The sequence below is a fragment of the Argopecten irradians genome, chromosome 7, assembly GCF_041381155.1.
Source record: "Argopecten irradians isolate NY chromosome 7, Ai_NY, whole genome shotgun sequence".
Classification (NCBI taxonomy): Eukaryota; Metazoa; Mollusca; class Bivalvia; order Pectinida; family Pectinidae; genus Argopecten; species Argopecten irradians.
The window spans coordinates 42,683,467-42,705,787 of NC_091140.1; the positions used below are offsets into that span (position 1 = coordinate 42,683,467).

Genomic DNA, 22,321 nt, shown 5'->3' on the forward strand with positions numbered 1-22,321 from the left:
CATACCTGACTGGCCCATTTCAAAATCAGAATTTGCAAGTATGAAAGTGTAAACTTTTGTCAAGGTATCGATTATGAAGCAGGGGTGTACGTATCTGTTATTGTTTTTATCATTCGCCATACTGTGTTTGTACCTTTGAGGACCCGGATGTAAACTTTCTGTGACGTCACGCCATCTTTTCTGAAATCTCATATACCACTCTATCCGATGACCAGGTACTAACATACAGCAAACTGTCTTGTGGATGCCGATGCCATATGCGTTATATGGACTGATGTCAGCATATGTTGTCACTTGTTTGTTGTGTAGTAACAGTTTATACACAACTGAAGTACTGGTCATCAATATATCTGATGTCCCTATAGCTACCATGGCCAGGCTAAGTGGATTGAAGTCCTCGGGTTTTACTACATTTTGTAACCCTCGGGTAGAATATCCCTATCCTTCATATCCACATATGAAATAGTCTTATATTACTGCACAAGAAAATTGATTCATGGGCATACAAAATATCACTAGAGTTATTCTTCACGGACATTAGCCGACAGTTTCAGTCGTACTCATGCAAGTCGTTTGATTGTACACGGAGTTTTCTTGATTGGAATATTTACCATATCAAATGTATTTTCCCCCATTATATCCATGACATATTCATTCCCAAAATATCAGTGGTTTTTAAGGTATATTTGATACATGTATATTGTAACAAACTGTATTTTACAAACCAACCCCAAAAAGAATGTTTTTCTTTCCTTTCCTACAGTCAAACCTGTCTGTAAAGACCACTCCGGGGGCTAAGAGAAAATGTATTTAAAGTCAAGTGGTCCTTATACACAGGTCAAATTGTGATAAAAATGGGACACTGTGAAAGTGGTTTTATTAAGCAGGTGGTCTTTATAAAGAGATGGTCGCTATGGTAGTTTAATCATATTTATTTAGCCAAATCTCTTTCCACCACTTAATATCATCTTGGCGTCAATGATGTTCAAATTCCCACTTCCCCCGTTACGTGACCGAATGCTGCCACAAGACCAGAATAGAATGTAAAATAAATATGAATTAATGTTGAGTCGTATTAAACATAGCTGATACTCTATCAAAGCAAACTATCAATCACAATGAGTTTTTCTTTATCCAAAATAAATTACGCTTAGTCTAGTCACTCTATGTTTAACCTCAAATAATAACAACAGAATCAATTTAAGCTAAAAAGTATCAACTATGATACCATAAAGCACATATTCAAAATCGACAAAAATCGGCAAAGAGGAAATATTGAAATTCTTTATTTGAACTAAGCTGATTTACGCATCCACATTATATGGGGAACAAAGAACGACAACTCTTTGTAAAATCAAATAAGCCATCAGACAATGAAACATAAATCGTATACAAACTAGTATTTATCAATAGGAACATTTTTACTTGTTCGCATTCGAACAATTAGTGTCTCTATCAAAAGAGGAGACAAAGATATCACTTTATATTTACACTGTACTTTGCACCATTGTTGAAAAGTTTGCTTTACTTGAGATAAAAAAAAACCACAGTAAGTCCCGAAAAAAATGGTCAATAAAATTGATGGAAATTGTATGAAATCAAATGCATTATTTTATTATAGTGTGTGTTAATTCGAAAGACTACACGATTAACATCCGTTCTTACAAATGAATAGTATCGATTTATGCTCTTTCAAAAGAAGGAGACTTTAATTAGTATTTCCTTCAAGTTACAAATAATACTTGAGTAGTAATGATGTCACTTTGTTCATTCAGAATTGCCCGTAGCATATTTTGAAAGTATATTTTAAGAGTCTTACACTAAGTATAAGATTATATAAAAAAAAAACCACTTAATTGCGTCCCGAAAAACTGCACCATAACAATAATTTGCCCTATATATGGAATGTTTAAAAAGCTTGATCGAACATGCACTAAAAGGAAAATGCATTATTACTATATGTATTTGTGTGTTAATATTCGACACGATAAATATTCACATTAGGTTAAACATCAGTTCTGTATTCAAATGAATGGTATCGTTTATGGCTCTGTCGGCGGTGGCGCATCTGGCCTAATTATGTTTAGGTTGCTCTTTCTAAATAATGAAAATCAGTTTCTGAGAAGTTAATGATTGTATTATATGGTTATTCAGCAATTCGGTAGCGACATTTTGAAAATTATTTCAAGTTTACATGTCAACTATACTAACTGTATCTTTGATGATCACTTCACGGAACTACAAAATCCTCACAATGTCGAAAACTTGAATTTTTGTTGATAGATAAGAATTAGAAGTACCAAATGACTATGAAATCGACATATTACAGCTTTATGATTGTTTGTTCATTCATAAGTATTTTGTGATCACATTTTTTTTTTCTATTTATTTATTTTCTCGTTAATTCCTGCCACTCTTTCTATGAATATGTCCTATAGACGGCGTCAATACTCAATACTGATTCAGCCGTCATGGCAACATTATAATGAGAATAGCAAAATAATATTTTGGGAATATCACTTGTTTATGATGTCAGGAAGGTTCCTGGTATAAATTGATCAATTTTAGCTGTTAAACATTTTCACCATCCTTCGAGAAATTAGCAAAAGCCATGTAGCTTGTAAAGAATTGAAAATATAAGCGTAAACTGTACTTTATATCGTATACCTGTTAATTCTCGTGAGCCAAACATTTCGCAATTTTGGCTTGAAAGTGGAGGATTGAATTAACATCACTACATCCAGACAAGGCATTGTTTTTCAATTCATAAGGGAAATAGTAATTAACTTTTGTAGGCACCATGACTACATCAATTTCCCTGGTTTATACAAATCAATTCCATCATATCGTTTAGATCCAAATTGAATGGAAGGATATGGACCAAGATTGTAAGTAAAACATTATTGTTTTATTTTAATGATTTGGTGTAATAGTGTGCTATAATCGCGAAATACTGTCTCTCACGAATTTTTTTTTATTTGTATTTATGATAGCCGTCTTTGTATAAAAACTATTCTTCATATATGATTTTATACGTTAAAATGTTCTATGAAATCGACATAACAAAACTCTCTGTTTGTTCAAAGAAAAGAAATACTTTGGGTCACACATTTTTGCGATTTATTTATTTTCTCCTTAGTTTCTGCAACTGTTTCTATTTCTTTCTTATTTGTATTTATGATAGCCGTCTTTGTATAAAAAAACTATTCTGCATATCCATAATTTTTGAGCAGGAACGAAGGCCAACTGGCGTATGACGACACGTGTAATTAACCAAAGGTTATGAAGACATTATTCTGACAGACTACCACAACTTTAGACAGATAAAGGTGGTGTTGTTATAGTGATGTAGTACTTTATATCTCCAACACATTCATGAAAATTGTACACAATGCTAAGGGCGTGACAGTTCAGATACCAATATGTATCCAATAAGAACATTAGACTTCTTCAGTTTTCTGGTCGTAAACTCGACGGAATCTGGTGACGTTTTCGTTGGAGGTACCACCGAGCAATGTCATCATGTCATCAGCAACAATTATACAATTTACACATTTTACAAACATTATATTTACACTTGCTAGGCTTGTTCACTTATACGCAAATACTAACCGATTTTTTTTACCATAACTGCATGGTAACATTGAACTTTGAACTTGCGTATGAAAATGTTCAATGCAACATAAAGGGACTACTTTTTAAAAAAAGAAACACATGGCTTTGTTTACATTTTGACGCAACATTAGTCTGCGTGTATATTGTTGTTTTTCATAGAACATTACCTCTGTGTCTGTGTCCTACGATCGAGTCTTTGGGGTTGGACGGGCGTGAGACCCTCTGACAGAGCTAGGTCAGTTATAAACATATTCTCTTGTCTTTGTTCTTTGAGAATTTAATCATGTGTATTATCAAACATGCACCGCTAGTAATCCACGTGTTGACAGTGTACATGTACGTGCATGTCACCACAAATACATTGTATCCATGGAACACAAGTGAAGTTGTTCCATCTATCGATGGCGATGGATCTAAGCGTAGATTATATAATCACATGGCTCCTAAGGATGTAATATCGTCAAGTCAGACGACAATCTCAAACACATTAAGCTACTTGAACACCGGTGTTTTGACAACTTCGGCAAACTCCAGTGTGTAAGCGTGCGTCAGCTTCGCCTCGCTGCACAATAACGGTCATCAAGTTCACACATGTGACCGAGTTAAAATACTTTATGTTATTACGCTATATATTAACTTTTAGAGTTTTGATATGATTGAATATAATTATCTCTGAAATTTACTTTGTTTGTCATGTTTATTTTACACTAAAATATTGAACTTTTTTGTCGTCGCGGATGAATAATTCTACCTTACGTGAAGAGTCATCATTCGCTGTTCAATTGAGTAAGCTCCTCCCACTTTTGACCGACTTTTATTGAATAATTACGTCACTTTCAAATGACGATTTTATTGCATAAAATATAAATAAAAAGTCGTGTGAGTGTAGATATAGGGATTTGATTTCGCTTTTATGTTAACCATGCTTGTATGGAGCAATTCCTCTAAGAATATATTCTATGTGGCGCGTTAGCGCCCCATTATGAATATATTCTTAAAGGAATTGCTCCATTCAAGAATATTCTTAGAGGAATTGCTCCATTCAAGCATGGTTAACATAAAAATGAAATCCAATCCCTATATGGTTACATCATAGGTAATAATGACGTCATAATCAAAATATGACGTGGCAGGATTGCAGAGTATTACGTCAACTCCTAGTCTGATTTCACCACTCTAAAGACAGAATTAAAAGTTTTGTTTTGTACTTCCTTAGATACTGGTTATTTGATAAATGAAATCCTAAACTCGCGGGTATGAAATATGAAATATATTACACTCCTTAAAGAATTTCATATCAAATTATTGAACACGTTTAAGACTTCTGGCATACCAAATTGTTTAACGTTTTTAATAGATTTCATATTATGTAGCTATTTATGTCAGATCATCCATATCAATTAATTTTGACATTTTAAATACAAAGAATTGTTGGTTTCTGAAGAATCAAACGCTTTTAAATTAAGATAATCACTGTACGACTTCTATAACAAAAGACCTAAAACATTGATTGCATTAAAATATTTATTTTTAAAGATGATAAAATCGGTCGACTCGACTCGATATAATTGGCCAGCAATTAACAATATGCAATTGTTTCTAACTTCAAGATTCAAGAAATTTTATTCTACGTCGCATATCAGATCAAATATAACATTAGCACTGTAGCGTTATTCTTGCGACAAACATAGGTATATTGTAATTTAAGAATTAAATGGTTTACAAAATACCACAGACATAAGTGTACACAGATAAACTTTACAATGACAATGACACAGAAATATTGTAACATTTGAAGTAAGCATAGTCACTTTGAGTAAAACAGTAAGTTAATATTGAACACTAGTATATTACACTGGTGTTACTATAGAGTATTAAGACACTGCAAGAGTGTTATATACATATATGCTGATATGGCAAAAAGTAACAATTGACAGAATAAACACTACCATAGTGTATATTAAAAGTAATATCAATCAAAGAGAGATGTAAAAAGTTAAGCTAAAGTTAACAGATAAATAAATGTGTTTCAATCATACAATGGATAGTGACTTTGACAGGAAGGAATGATGTCAAAGAGGGCCAACACAACTGGCAGGGTTAGAACAACAGATTTGACCATCCAAGGTGTTAAGCAATCGTCGGAACGACCCGTAGTTATCAACTAGTCTAAGGTCATTCGGCAGACTGTTCCACACCTGAGATGTCACAAACCTAAAGATCTTTTCCCATACGTTGAAGTGTTTATCTGTGAGATTTTCAAAGTATTATCTTTCCTAAGGTTGTAAAATACTTTTTTCATATCAATTAAATCATTAAAAATAGACGGAGAAATACCATTTAACTTGTATTAACAAATTAAGGCAAACAATTACAGTCATACTTCTTATTCATTGCCTCTATAAAAAGATGTTTTCAACTTGAACGCCATACACCTGTTCAATGCTTTTTGACTTCATAAACATGATAGACTTCTCCGATATACCTGGTGTTGATAAATTCGAACAAGTATTAGCTTCCCAAAAGCTAAGAAGGCTACCATACAACATTATTTATTAGAAGCAATTATAGGAAAGTTTAACGAATTTTTCTGTTCACAGGGAGCTGGCATAGTTCTTATGACAATTCATTTTTGAAGGATGATAATTTAAATGTTTACACATTCAATGTAAATGACAATCAACTTTATGATATTCATGAAAGGGCCACAAGGCTACTTTTCCGAAATAAAAATTAAAAAACAACAATTACAACAATTGATTGCGATGGGCAAAGATGAGGTTACAAACACAAAAAAAATTCAAATATATGTATTAACAGTGAAAGTTCATGTCTCTGTTATATTGTCTGGCGCAGTATAAGTCCACTGACGCCTGGTATTTAAGGCGACGTCGGGAAATATTATACGACCTGCGTGATGACAATTAACATTTTGAATATTTTAATACAGTTTTTTAGAAGGTGTAGTGGACCTTTTCCTAATGCTAATAAGTTTTCCGTCTAACATACAATGTACGAAAAGCGAATACACTTGGATAAGTTGGTGAAATACAAGCGTAATATTTCGGTTAAAACTGCACTTTACTTTAGCGGATACAATTCCACAAATATCCCCTAAGTAAAGCCTAACATTTTGTTTCAGCATCTCCCATGTACGGACAGTTACTACAAGTAGGTTATGATCAGCTAGCAAACAATTAGTCTATATATAGATGCACATATCACCGAACATTTGAAACATCTCTAGTCTTACCCTATTCAGTACTAGTCTCGTTCAACCAGACGCTTGATACTACGTATTCTCTGTCTGGCGTACATGTAGTATACGAAGCCAACAAGAGTCTGGTTGAACAAGCCTATATTCAGTACATGTAGCGCCGCCTTGTTTGTTTTATTAGAATAATGCCCGACAACAAGAAAACGCATTCGGACTTCTCTGGGTTTATCTAATGATAATTTGTTTGCAATGGGTTCCCCACTGGTACCCCTTACACACATGACATCTTCAACAACAAGTAACCAATCAACACACGTAAATAGATTTGGCCAACCAATCAAAGTGAATAGATTATTTATAACCATGTGAAATACCAACAACATGGCAGGCAAAGCGACCGATTGGATGGTAGCAAATATTGTCTGCAGTATAGCAAGTATTCTCATTTCCAAGTTCTGTCCCATTATTCTATGTTAAACTTTAATATGCAAAAAATACATCCGGGTCAATGTTCACAGCTTCATGACGTGTACAGTACCGTCTACACACCCGATCCACACGTCTCCACACGTATCCACTCCCACCGCTGTTGGGCCCACCACTCCATGTTTCCGGTCCAGAAGACACGTGACCCGTGTACTAGTCCTCGGTAGGACGTACACCTGATTATTTCTGTATTCTGGTACAAACAATCTATCGTACCTGTCACATGACATCTTAAATAAATTCATGTGGCTTGTCGTTTGACCGTCGTCCTGTTCACCTGACCATGTTTGTAAAGTCGTACCTGACTTGTCAATGATTGATAGATTCGAATACGTTGTTATGGATATACCCGCCGATATACAGGCGGTGAACATTCCGTTCTTGGTACAGGTGACTTTCCTTATCCAATCCAATCGTTCCTGACTGGTTCAGTACCACTATATCCGGTGTCCCGGTACTAACATACACCTCACCTGTCTGGTGGATGCTGATATCAAATGCTGTATATGGACTGATGTTAGCAAATGGTGTCACTTGTTTGTTGTGTAGAGACAGTTTATACACAAATGTAGTTACTGGAATTCTGGTCATCAGTATGTCTGTTGGCCCCATCATGGCCAGGCTAAATGGTCTGAAGTCCAATAACACTGTGTCTCTGACCACACCCTCCTTACTGACCCGTACAAGACCTTTGTGTCTGAATATAGATAACCACGCGTGACTTTGGTCCACTGGACATATACTATATATTTGACTTTTTTGAGTAACAGTAAACTTGGAGATCTGCCGGACGTGATTACTGTTGATATCTTTCTTCTCGTACTGGTTTTCGTGGTGTAGCTCACCCAACATTTTCCTCAACAGGTCTCGATTGACATTCCCGGTCACAAATCTAGATAGTTTCGGCACATCTGTCTTCACCTCCACGTCATATCGGGGCAGAGTTGAGCTGAGTAACCAGTCCATTTCCAACATTAATCCAACTGATCTACTTGTAATCATCACTTCCGCCTCTTCAAGCAGGCAGGTCAGCTCGCGAACGTTGGTCTGGTATTGTTGACAATTTGTTTGATATGTCGATGATTCTTCTTCCTCTAATACTGATAACTCACCGATCACTAAATCTGCGACAGAGTTTACTTCTGCTATTAACTTTATTCTTTGAAAATTTACTTCTTTCCGATATACTTCAATTGTTTTGACGGATGCTTTGTTGGCACTGTCCAGCTTGGACATTTTGGACTTGAAAAGTTCAATTTTATGGGATATTGTCGTCATGTGTTCATTTAAATGTCTCCTTACTCTTGTGACAGTTTCCTCCAAATGTTTCCAGTTGTGTTGTTTATGTGTTTTAGCACTTCCTTACAATCAGAACAGAAAAATTCTTGGAGTTTACCGGGGTGTAGTTTACATACCTCAGTTACAGGTCGGTCGTCCTGACGGTCAACTCGCCCTATCGGTACAATGTCGTCGTTTTTAGTTTTTTCCCGCGTGAGTGGACTTCCTTACAGCGATCACACAACGCCTCCTGACAGTGATTACAATACCAATTTACATTGTCTTCACTGTCACACAGAGAACACGTGAAAGTAACTGGTTCCTGGGCACGACGTATGGATTTAAAACTCGCCATGTTTCCTGACGAACTGATGCTGTCCCTGAGTTTTGTCTGCACAGTTGTCTATTCGATAAACTCTGGATTTACTTCCTCATCACGGGAATATCATCTGACATGACGTAACAGATAAGTATCATTGACATTGCTGTATCAATTATTTAAAAAATTGTTTTCAAATGCAGACAGGTAGATAGCAATATTACTCTGTATGTGTGAGTGCATTCGTTCTGTATATGGAGTATTACAAGCAAGTCATTGCATTGTTAAAACCTAACTTATATGACCACAATGTGATATATATCTGATATATGTCGTATTTTGCCTAAATCAACCCCAGCTCAGGAAAGTACAACTGCGAGAACCGTATTGTAAGATATTAAAACATTTTGTTTTACTGCGCAAGATTTATAGACATACAATGTATCACTAGAATGAGTTTATACAGGATCATTAACAATTTCAGTCGTTCTCTTGCATACAGAAGTCTTTTGATTGTACGTGGAAATTTTGGTTAATGTTTTTTTTTTTTTAATTCTCCGTTATACCTATGACATTATCATTACCACAATTTCAAGATGGCTTTTTAGGCATACTTTTAAAGCATTTGTAACAAACTACAAAATAACAAAAGAAATAATGTCATTCCTACCTATTATTTATATACAGAAATATTTACTTAATCTTACCACTGAACATTATATTTGCATCAATACATATATATTCCAGTTCAGTAGGTACGTAATATATACTGCACACTTAGAGCTGAGATTCTATCAAAACCAGAATTAGGCCCCCCTCCCCCCACAAAAAAAAAAAAAAAAAAAATATCAAGCAGTGCCCTCAGTCTATATTATTTTGCCTCCAACAGAAGTTGAAATGTCTATTTTTGCAGTATAATTTTTTTATGGTAAACACAGACAATGTTATGAGTCTATGTGAAAAAACTTAAACATGGAAATATGACAAATTAACAGACTCAAAAAAAGCCTAAAGGGCCCCAAATTGGTTGTATTATCACGTTCAGCATCCATACACATTAGGAAAATAAAATCATAAACATTTATGATGACTTAAGCTTAAACAATAGACAAAATAGAAACTTGCTCAAAAACTTTAACATGGAAATATGACAAATTAACAGACTCAAAAAAACCTAAAGGGCCATAAATTGGTTGTATTATCACGTTCAGCATCCATTCACATTAGGAAAATAAAATCATAAACATTTATGATGACTTAAGCTTAAACAATAGACAAAATAGAAACTTGCTCAAAAACTTTAACATGGAAATATGACAAATTAACAGACTCAAAAAACCCCTAAAGGGCCCCAAATTGGTTGTATTATCACGTTCAGCATCCATACACATTAGGAAAATAAGATCATAAACATTTATGATGACTTAAGCTTAAACAATTGACGAAACAGAAACTTGCTCAAAAACTTTAAATGAAATGGGACGCCAACGCTGACGCCGACGCTGACGCCGACGCCGACGCCGACGCCGGGGTGACAACATTAGCTCCCCTATTCTTCGAATAGGCGAGCTAACACAAAAAAAAAAAAAAAAAAAAAACAACATTACTAGGAATAAATGTCCGAACCTTGGTTTAATTTTACATGCGTCTGAACTATTGTCGTTTTGTCCCTATGTCACTTTGCCGTAAAGAGCAAAGACGATTCGGTACATACCAGAAAAGTTGTTGACTTGGAGAAAGCGAAAGTTAATTGTGTTTTAGAATCCGACACTTTATCAAAGAAAAGTGGACATTCATATGTATATTGCTATAACATAACTCATTTGCATATGAGTAAACCAACTATGATATTTTGCCGTCCATGCGAATACCACTATCGCATAGCGATTTATTCATGCGGTTCATTTCAGGCCTACGGTGGCTGGGTGCCTGGGAACGAAATATTATTGCGCGGGAACGAAATATTATTGCGTGGGGACGAAATATTATTGCGTTCGAACGAAATAATATTGCATGGGAACGAAATATTATTGCGTTCGAACGAAATAATATTGCATGGGAACGAAATATTATTGCGTGGGAACGAATTTTCGCGATCATAGCAATGTCTCATGAACACGCGGAATATTCTCCCCGCGAAAACCTTGCTCGTGAAAATTACTGGTTTTACAGTATCACGAATGGTCAAGTGTCTCCGTTTTACTCCACGTGACAAGGTATATATAACATTTTGGAATTGGACTATATGTTTAACATTATTGGAATCGGATCCAATTCATGTTAGGGTTCAGATGTATTAGAACCGCTCCATTACTGGCTTAGGCCTTCAAAGCATGTCCAGCTTAACAAAAAGAATTAGACACTGAAGAATACTTTCATATTCATTTATTTAACATTTTAAAGTATATCTTGCACATTATCAAACCAGAATTTATATGAATATGTTCGATATATTTATATATAATATTTTTTAGTAAGTAGATCTTGACATGAATTAAATCATCAAGCTGACAATATTTAAAAACAAAATCAGTTTTATGTATTAGTTACGGATCACTGATTTGATTACCAGGTGGGATTATCCTGTCCTAATGTTTAGAATACAATAAACATAAGTGCATTGGTATCGCTATGAAGTTTTGTGTATTGTTTTTAATCTAGTAATGCAATGGTCAGTGGCTACCCAACCCACTCCCTAATCGGGCTTAATATGGTGATCGGGTACAGATAAAACAAACCCACATTCAAAGTTACCTTACATTTGCATTTGGTATTGTAGCAGCGATCCAATATGGTGGTCTCTATATTAACATGAATATACGTTTACGTTTATTCGCGGATATTTTAAATGACATGGAAGAAATTTGTATATAGATACAAAAATATTACCCTGTGAACATATGAGTGTTATAATACTGCATACCAAGACGGAGAAGAATTTTGGATTTCAATCATATGAACATATTACCTGGTGAACAAGGAAATAGAAGAACGCTGAACTTCGCTCTCATTAAGACAATCAAAACGAATTACATGTGAATCTTACATGAATTAACGCCCGTGATCAATATCTAAACAAAGGTTCAAACAATGTTTGGTATTAAAGAAATCGATTGATTGGACTATGGAATAGGATTATCAGAGAAGGGAATATATATCTAACTGTATCCGGATTCAAGCCCTAAGGATTTCCGACAACAGACACTTACCATGGATACCATGGAGCTGAGGCAGGGATCGGTGATGTCCGACATCACCAAAAAGGCAAAATCATCACAGGTGAGAATTAAATATCAACTAGAAATTAAAATTTTAAAGTTTTCTGCGTAATTTCTAGCTACTTTAAAGCGTATATATATTTGAAAGGGTTTCATGTGTTTCCCTTTATCTTTAGAAAGTCTTTTGTGGCAGTAAGGTAACACTATAACATGGGCAGAAGTTTCACTTTTGTGTGGAGATACAACAATGGCGTACCGCAGTTTCCCAAAACACACGTAATCAACATACACAGCGTCATCTTACAGAAGAGTGGTATCCTAAAATAGGTACAACTGTTAATAGGATGTTAAGCAAAACCCAGCTACCGACCGACCGCCGGAAATTCATATAATTCCTTCTCACGATTCCATTTGTATGAATATGAATATGCACCGATCAATGACGTGAGAGTCTCTTTCGTCAAGTTGGGTTGTCTTAACTTCACATTAACTGGTCAATGTCGATAGTCTTGCAGGGAGCAAATGACGGATCATGTGACGGAGCATATGAAAATGATCGAAGAATATACCCACGTGGTACGATGGGTGAGGCCATCGCGCTTCCGATCAAAAGGCATACTAACCATATGGTTCTGTCATCCGCAAAAATAGAACTGTGTTAGATTGGAAGTTTTTTTTATCTTTTGTGTACAATATATATGTGTTCTATAAAGAACATACCCACGTGTGTTGCACATTATGATGATCTAGATTTGATCTAGAGGAAAGTGCATTTCAAATGAACACCTGTTGTAAATGGTAAATCCTGTCTAACCAATCGACGCAAATGTTTGGCAGTGTCTCAAAAGCCGTCGATACACCGTCTGTGTAATGAATGTGTAATATGTTTTAAGTACTATACAATGCACTGGTAAACAGTGGTTTGCGGCTTTTCACAGAATTTGACCTACATTCAACCAAAATTTGACCTTTATTTTCGTTCAAAATAGATCAGAGCATTTGTAGTGTTTAGTCTTTAGAAACATTTATCTATACTTTATTTTAGAAATCCCCACGAAAATCGATATACTTAGTATTTAATGTTTTATAATAGAGTAGAAAAACGATATTTGTGATTTTATGTATTCTTTCGGTCTTGATGGGTTGTATTTGGTCTATTTAGCTGTAATAATAGTCAAGCAATTAGATTAGGTTCAGAGGATTATTTGATAATCATATTTCACAATTCAAAACATACAATCGAATGCAAATAAATCATAATTTCCATTGCAGTATTTCTAAGACAAGTTAATTTCTAAATATTGAAGTGATTTCAATATTGAATAAACAAGTCTTTTTGTTATAGGAAAATAATCTTAAAATGGGGAAAATATTCTTGTTTTAGTTTGGTCGGCATTCACTGTTTTCCTTCAAATGACGCCCATTCTTTTCAGGAAGCTTTGACGTGCTAACCAAACCAGTCTTGACACAATACCAGTAACTAAATGTCGTAATTTTCCAAAATTATGGATGACAAATACAAATATATGTATTGTGATAATATATGATTTATGAATTGATGTTAACTGTTCACGTTGAAGTATTGGTGGTTTTTTTTTCTTTCTAATATTTTAATCTCCATGTTATCTTCGAGAGACATGCACTTCTTAGAATCTGGTTTATCCGTCATCAAGGGAAACATACTGAGGTTATGTACAACATTTAAGCGAATTAAGCAGATACCTTTTTACCACGGAAAACCACATGCGTATTTTTTGTGTATTGCTATATTATTATAAACTAAATATATTTGCTACTTCTTCGAATGTATGTTTACACGTGAAATTCGCGAAATGAATCATTTGCATTATATCTATTTACGTTTAGAACAGCTAATCATTTGTGTTTTGTCACGTATGATCTCTACACCCCTTGACTTTCTCATAGTAAAACTGGAGGCAACAGAATAGAACAGGTAATTTAGTCATTTGATGTACATCAAAAGAGCCGTATAATGGTACACTGTGGCACAGAGATCTGAGAATTAGTTACAGATTATATAATCATGGATCCACCAGAGTGCCCTAACACCATTTTAGACGTTTTAGAGGTCTAGATTAAAAAACGATAAACATCGTATTCTACATGGTACTATATACGAGAAGGGTGGAAAAGCTCACAGCTCAAAATTTCTAACTCGACTACCTTCGTCTTAATGACGGCACTTTGTATATATGTGTAGGATGATTTTGAAGGAAAATTTATAGCTCTTTCCAACGCTAGTAACAGTTTTATAACGATGTACTAGAAATATGTTTTATAGCCGCTAAAGGTAGGCGGGTTAGAAATTTGAAGTCTAAGGCTTTCCACCCTTCTCGTACCATGTAGAATACGATTTTTATCGTTTTTTAATCTAAACCTCTAAAACGTCTAAAAATGGTCTTAGGGCACTCTGGTGGGTCCATGATTATATAATCTGTAACTAATTATCAGATCATTGTGCACTGTGGTTGACTGAGTGGCTTTGAAGTTGGGCGTCGCTCTCTCTGTAGTTTTCAAAAAAAAATTGCAGGCCTGTGATTGGTTCAGATTTGTTCCATTGAGCTGCCATCAGTTTTAATATGAAATAGTCTACGGCTGTAGAAATTGTAAATGATAAGAACCCCTGGAGTATCGAGGATTCTTTAACACCGGAATCATCCTTGTGTCAATTTGGTTATTTTTTTAAATCTCAATTACAGAGAAGGACGTCACTGTTAACGCGGAACAACAACAGCACGAGTATAGCAGCTACAAGTATGAAGGCTCAAGCATTAGCCAACAAGTACAGGCTGTCTAAGACCCCGAACAAACGAGACCCGCCCACAAAGGTTTTACGGATAAAGAAACTTAACGAGATGCACGCGTCTGGCGCGTTCGATATCAAAAACAACGCCGTTGAGAAAGCGAAACTGCGGAAGCAATCAGAGTGGACAACAGGACAAAACTTTGATGAATTCGATGAATTTGATTTCGATGGTACGTATTTTTAGTGAGAATGCATTCTGATAGTCATGGTAATGTTTAAAATGTCTTAGAGTATTATAAGATTGTTAACTATTTCCTCAAGTGTGAAGTTGAGTAGCACAATTATAGTAGTTCATGTTTCAGTACTGTTGTTTTTTTGAAATTAGGATTGGACACTGAATCGTTATTAGTATTCAAAGACAGATTTGAAATGGATGAAACAGAAAATACTCTAGGATCTACATTTGTAATATTTTTTTTTAATCTTTGCTACATAACAGAGGACGAAGAGTATTATTACGTAGATAACAACGATGAAGACTCAAGCCAGAAAATCTATACAGAAGCCTGTAAAGAATTTGGCGCTAAGTATATGAAGCTGATTTACAACCAGTTGGCGAAAGAGACATTAAGTTTATTAAGCGTTGTACTGAGGACTACGGACAGCAAAGCCTTCGCTACAGCTTTGGTGGTAAGTCTGTTTGAAGTTGGCCTTGTCAACATCTATAATCATTTAAAGATGTGCAATGCTTTTGTAGTGCCAAAAAGAACCGTTGACCGCTGCACTAGTTGCACGCGACCAGAGGCGCGGGGCTTGAGGGCTACCAAGCAGAATAGCATCGAACCACTTGACCAACGCTCGTCAATGCAATGTTATGTTCAGTCTTCTGTCGATACTTCATTAATGGAGTACATTTTGTATTAAGGATATTCAGATGTACACCTTTCGATTGGTAACTTCTGTATGATTTAAGCAAGAACGTTTTCTCATTCTGAATCAGGAACATCGACATTTCGATGATATACATTATGCATATTTTCTTTTTAAACTTGTTTATTTATATTTTTAAAAAATGTCTATTTAATATGAAAAATGATAGTATGCAACTGATTTCTCCCGTTTTATTTGAGTATTTTCGATTTCCAGAAAAATTCGTCCATCGACATTTTAATTCTAGAAAATAACCATATTGGGGGACGTGGAGCTAGATACTTTGCCGAAGTGTTGACCCGAAATACTTACTTAACCGACGTGGTAAGTTATCTTTTAATTTTTCTTTATCAATCCTTTTATTAATACTTTTCTATCTTATAGATGGACATTTTAAATTTCTGGACCCAATTGTTCAAAAGGTGATTAGGCTGATAACACTATAACGACAATTCAAAAATCAAGTAAAAATAATTTCTGTAAATACGAATTTCACAAAATTTTATAAGAATCTTAAGAACTCCATTCTTTACATTCTTGCTGAGTTTAGTGAAGATATGGTCACAAATTTTGCAGTAAATGAGAAATGGAAATTTCACTTATCATATGATTTAGTCAACCATGCTTTGAACAACCAGGCTCTGACGTTTAAACACACTATAAATATATCTAAGTTGGCTGACACAAAAAAATGTAACTTGGAAAAGATATGCAATGTAACTTGGAAAAGATATGCAATGAGAATGATATACAAATTGTAAATGACAGAAAAGACTGTATAACTAGCAACATTTACAAAATTTACAGAAATGCATGTAACATACAGTCAGTCAACAAATCAACTTCTATGATTTTTTCACGAAACTTTTAAAACCTGAAATGTTTTCAATTTCATATCAGAAAATTGTAGAGAACCATCTCGGTTCAGAAGGCGCCGAGGCGATATGTAAAGCACTTTGTAACAATAACTACGTACGAAGACTAGATCTATCAGGTAAGTTTCAAAATGAAAATGAAAATAAGATAAATACCAATCTCAGTATGCTCATGGGTGCTCCAAACATCATTGAAATTACCAAGCAAGACATCTCCTTGTGAAAATGATTTTGATATTCTGAAAAAAATTAATACAAAAAAGTTATAACTTTGCACTGCCAGCATTTAACATGAACAATATTTAATAATTTTGTTTTTTTAATAATAAAATAGGAAGACAACGTCTAATATCATTTCAAAAGTATTCATTAAGAATACCGATTTGATTTTAAATCAGGTAATGGATTCGTGGAGGACGATGCACTATTCTTTAAAGACATGCTAGATGTAAGTATACATCAATTACTTAAATATGATGTTGACAAAAATTACTTGAAGAATTGATATTCACATATACCTGAAACCATATTCATAAACGATAATTACTTGTAAGCATATTTTTTAGATTACAGGTTTGTGATTCTTCTATACATATTCATACGTGTATATAGGGTCCCAGTATAAGACATAGATCTGTATAAGAATCAAAAGTCCATGTTTGAATCATGTTAAAATCAATTGTGTAAACTCAATTCTAGTCACATAACTGGTTTTATCAGTTAAACAGTCAGTGTCATTTAAGAACGTGTCATAATTGTTGGTGGAGGAAAGCCGGAGTACCCGGACAAAAAAACACCGACCCGTGGTCAGTACCTGGCGACTACCGCACATGTTATTCGAACTCACAACTCATAGGGGGAGGGCTTGTGTTAATATATCAGGAAATCTTTTAAAACCATTCTGCCATCGCGACCTTCATCTACTGATAGACATATATATATAAACTTGGGAAACAGGTAACAGTTATACAACTACATATGTATGTGAGGCGAGTGGCTTAACAGCTACATCACCCGATCGCTGACAGACAGATTGTTTCCAGTATTTTGTAAAGATTGTAAAGAGTCGGAGCCGATGGACGGAGTGCGTTTCCAGACTATCTAGATACAGTAACGTGCCAAAAGTCTTCGTAATTTTTATTTTTCCCTATATATTCTATGGGTTGGTTTTTTTTTTTACATTTTTTCTTTGATTTTTCCTGATCTTGTCTATTGGCGGATTTTAATCAATTTTAGCATACTTGTAGAGGATTATCTACACTTTCAGCTCATAATATTTGTATAATTTTCCGATATTTCGTTTTCAAAATATATAATTTTTTGTGCACCACTTAAACTTATGACGTCATTTCCTTCTTTGTTTTTACCAAAATGGCAACGAAAAAGTTTTGCGTGGTAATGAAATACGGTTTTCTAAAAAAGTGCACGAAGGAAAATTATGTAAATATTATTAGCTGAAAGTGTAGATAATTTTCTACAAGTATGTCAAATTTGATTAAAATCTGCGCCTAGATGAGATCAGGAAAAATCTAAGAAAAAATGTAAAAATACATAGAATATATAGGGAAAAATAAAAATTACTAAGACTTTTGGCACACGACTGTACCTGACTAACCCGCTCCAATTTTCTATTTTACCCAGGAAAACCATGCCTTACGAGAACTGTATCTCGGCCATAACGAGTTCCGTGAGAGAGGAGGGGAGGTATTTGCAGACGGCCTGGGTATGTTTCTTTCAATATTAATTTCAGTAATACTATATAACATGAAATATTCTTTAATATTTTATAAATATCCTCGCTGTTTTCGTAGTGGCTAGTGAACTACGGATAGCAAAACAACGAGATTGGTTTTTATACATTTAATGAAAGTACCATCACGCCAACTAACTAGGAAAAGTCGCAAACGATAAAAGAAAATATCAACGATCATTTCCTGCTTTACAGTATCACTATATTAAAAGCTCATCTGACCACGAGCACTGAAACCAAGAAACATGCACAATAGACAGAGAGTAGTTAAAGCTCACTATTGGTAATATGTAACAAAATTATGTATTAAATAAAATCTAACTTGTAAAGCAAAAGTCCCGGTTGTTTCCTTCAAAGCATTTCGGTAATCATCAATATTATCGTACAAAAACATTATTTTTTATGTTTACAGCAACAAATGATTTTCTCAGAGTTCTGGACCTCAGTTGGAACCACTTACGAATGGGCGGAGCAACAGCCATTGGAAAAGCACTACAAGTACGTCAACTTTGAATCGTCTTTTTCCCTCTCCACACGGTCGTTGTTGCATAATCCTTGGCTCTATGTCAGGGGGCAGTATTTATCGATTTTGTCGATGAAGTCAATTCGCCGAACTGTCGTTCTTAAAGAATTTCTACGCATGGTGATTGTTTTTTCTTTTTCTTTAGATATATTTTCTTTCAGTTCAAATTTGCAGATTGTTCTTGTCATTGTTTTCTGATAATCCCTCGTTTCATTTCCAGGTAAACCGTCATTTAGAAAAGCTCGATATCTCTTGGAATGGTTTTCACGTACGAGGTGCAATCACGATGAGTAAGGCGCTCGAGACAAATCAGGCTCTTTCATATCTCGACATCAGCTGCAATCGTCTCACAGACGCTTGTGTCACATGTCTGTTACAAGGGCTGAAGCACAATTCTACGCTACGAGTCATACGGGTTTGTATTATACATCTTAAAACGTAATCACACAATGCGATTTTCTTTCCTTGAAGCATTAAGGTATCGAGGACAAGTTTTACGTGCTTGTGTTCTCAACAAAGTAAAAAACATATATCTTTCCTTGAAGCATTAAGGTATCGCGGACACGTTTTACGTGCTTGTGTTCTCAACAAAGTAAAAAAAAATATAGAAAGTAGCGCAATCTTATTAAATCTTTGCAGTTGCACGAGCAAAGAAATAACAATAGAAATCTAAAAAAATATATATACGAACAATATACATATTTATACATTTCTTTTACTTTCTCTTATATAATGCACGTTGAGAACTTTCACTAATGATTTCCAATACTTCATAAATACAAATGTATGTCACACCGTTTCAGATGGCTAAGAACCCCATGTTTCCAGAAAGTGCCCAGAGGATCCTGGAGTGTGTCCAGGAAAACCCTAACATAGGTCTCGATCTGATTGATCTTGGAGTAAGTTTGAAATCAATCACGCCTCCTACGATATAGGAACGGTGTGAATATAAAATTCCAATATCAACAGCCATTTTTATTGTTCTTTGTTAAAATGATATCGACATGTGGTTGCTGCAATTACGCGTCTTGTCAGTGAACTAACATTTCAGCGCTTAAGCAGATTTTAGCAGGTTGTAAAGGCTAGTGCAATCACAACTCACACACGAAGAAAAAAATATTGTACCACTTGAACATGTGTTCGGTGTTACTTACAAATTCATACAATAACGGTAATTTTGCAAAAAATATTCTTTATGCCGTTATCCGACATTACTTTTACAAATTTTTTTCTTTATTTGCTACGATTATCCAACATTACTTACACCTTTCTTCAACAGGATCAGAGCGTGAATGAAAAATTCTACGAAATTCTGTCTGACTTAAAAACCAAACGTGAAGGCTTTAAGGTGAAATATGGCGTCGTGTGGAAGGCTGATAGGGAGGTTCTAGGAAAACAAGATGATGACGAGGACGAAGACGATCTCATTAACGAAGACCCATTACTCGTTCTGATGGAATATGCGCGTATGGAGAACATTTCGTTAGTGGAACTCTTCATCAAACTCGACAGTGACAAGAGTGGGTCATTGTCAAGGGAGGAATTCATGGACGGGTTGGAGGTAAGTGCCTGTACGTGATACCGTACAGCCGGTTATTTTCATGGGATATTGATTTGATCGCGAAAATGTGATCCGCGAAATATTTAGAAACTGTTTACGCACCTATGTCTTGAAAACTATTCCATGAACATTTAGAATAGCTAAATATCAAATTTTCGTGAATGTTTTAAACCGCATAAATAACGGGTCGTACATTACGTAAAGGAAATAACCAGAACTTGAGTTTTACTGGTTTACTAATTTTCAATATTATTAATTTATTTCTTTATTTGCACATGTTTATGGAACGTCTTGCCTAGTTTTAGTGCCATATCTTACTACCTGAGTAAATGACACAGTACTAAAGAGTCTCACTATGAATCTTATTATTGTTTTGAACACGTTTTGAAGCTTATAAACAGTTAATAGCGCATAAATGTAAATAAAGAACAGAGAAATTCGCTTCTTATGATTCTTAATGCAACAATGTGCATGTTAAATTCCTTATCTGGATGTCTTTTTCAACTGATGTGTCTTATTTTTTTAAATATTCAATAGCAAGTTAACATCCCGATGCGAAGAAAGGCTCTGAATAGATTGATTGACAAAATGGACCAGGATGGCGACGGAGAAATAGATTTTGAGTAAGTTTTTTTTTTTTTTTGTTGAAATAGACTGATTTTGACATTTTTGCGAATTTTTCAGCTTCTTTTGAAATAGACTGATTTTGACAATTTCATTTCAATTATTGACAAAATGGACCAAGACGGCTACAGAGAAATATATTTTAAGCAAATGTATTTACTCATTGGTAAAAATCGTTGAAATAAAAGGTTTTAGGTTATGTTAGTTTATTATCTGAAGAGCTGGTAAAACATTAGAAGGGGCAGAAAGCTATATAAAAGAATGCAAGTATCATTGTTATGTAATGCAATTATAAAAATGGATTATTTCCTATATAAATTTGGACTACATTAGACCAATCTATGGAAGCTTTATTCAGTGTAGAATATCAAATATGTTTCTCTTTATAGTTTGATGAAAATAGAATTATTTGATCATATTCTATTTATTTATTTATTTTCCAGCGAGCTGATGGATGCCCAAGAAGAACACAAAGAAAAGTTGAAGGAATATCTACAGGGCGATGTTCCTCTCGACGAGACAGAAATTGGACGAATTGACAAATCTCTGAGAAATGTCATGAACAAACGGTACATAATGCACAAGTTTTAGTCAACAACAGGAGTTTTGTGGTTTTGGATATCTAACCATCAACTCACGGGACTATGTGCATTTTTTTCTAGAATTATTCCGCGGAGGTCTTAATAACATCATAATTGCCATACGTTGTCATTAAAATCACTCATGCAAAATTTTTCAAACACTTTTCATCTTGTTACTTTTCATTACACGTTGATGTGATCAATATAACGATCTAGCGAAGAAGATGCTTTCACATGTGTGAAAACTCACTTCGAAGAACATTCACATGCATTCTCACGATTCTATAGAACTCAAGATCTCTCTTCATGTTTTTTTTTTTTTAAATCACTGAACACTTCTAAGTCACAGCAGACATGATGGAGTGATACTCACAGAAGATGGTATTAATTTTCCACGAGAGGAATAGGCTGTTCTTCCGCCATGGTGCTGTGTTTCTAACTAACGGCTTATAGGGGTGAGTGTTTTAGATAATGAAAAGAATATGATCCATTTGTGAATGTGCATTTAATTCAAACTGAAGGTAATAATTTTCCATATTATTTAAGTATTTGTTGTGACTGAATGGTAACCAAAAAC

The 22,321-nt window shown here is 34.7% G+C and overlaps 1 protein-coding gene and 1 pseudogene across 1 annotated transcript; one reads left to right on the plus strand and one right to left on the minus strand.

Annotated features, from left to right (window-relative positions):
• Nucleotides 1-5,196: 5,196 nt before the first annotated feature.
• LOC138328510 (uncharacterized) lies at nt 5,197-9,399 on the minus strand (annotated as a pseudogene).
• Nucleotides 9,400-11,702: 2,303 nt separating this feature from the next.
• Nucleotides 11,703-21,896, plus strand: LOC138328511 (leucine-rich repeat-containing protein 74B-like). The gene is made up of 13 exons (XM_069275345.1): nt 11,703-12,194; nt 14,854-15,130; nt 15,400-15,590; nt 16,047-16,154; nt 16,731-16,824; nt 17,104-17,153; nt 18,347-18,428; nt 18,868-18,953; nt 19,199-19,393; nt 19,782-19,877; nt 20,258-20,539; nt 21,077-21,162; nt 21,607-21,896. The coding sequence occupies exons 1-13, from the start codon at nt 12,126-12,128 to the stop codon at nt 21,752-21,754; spliced, it is 1,764 nt and encodes a 587-aa protein (XP_069131446.1). The 5' UTR covers nt 11,703-12,125; the 3' UTR covers nt 21,755-21,896.
• The last annotated feature ends 425 nt before the right edge of the window (nt 21,897-22,321 follow it).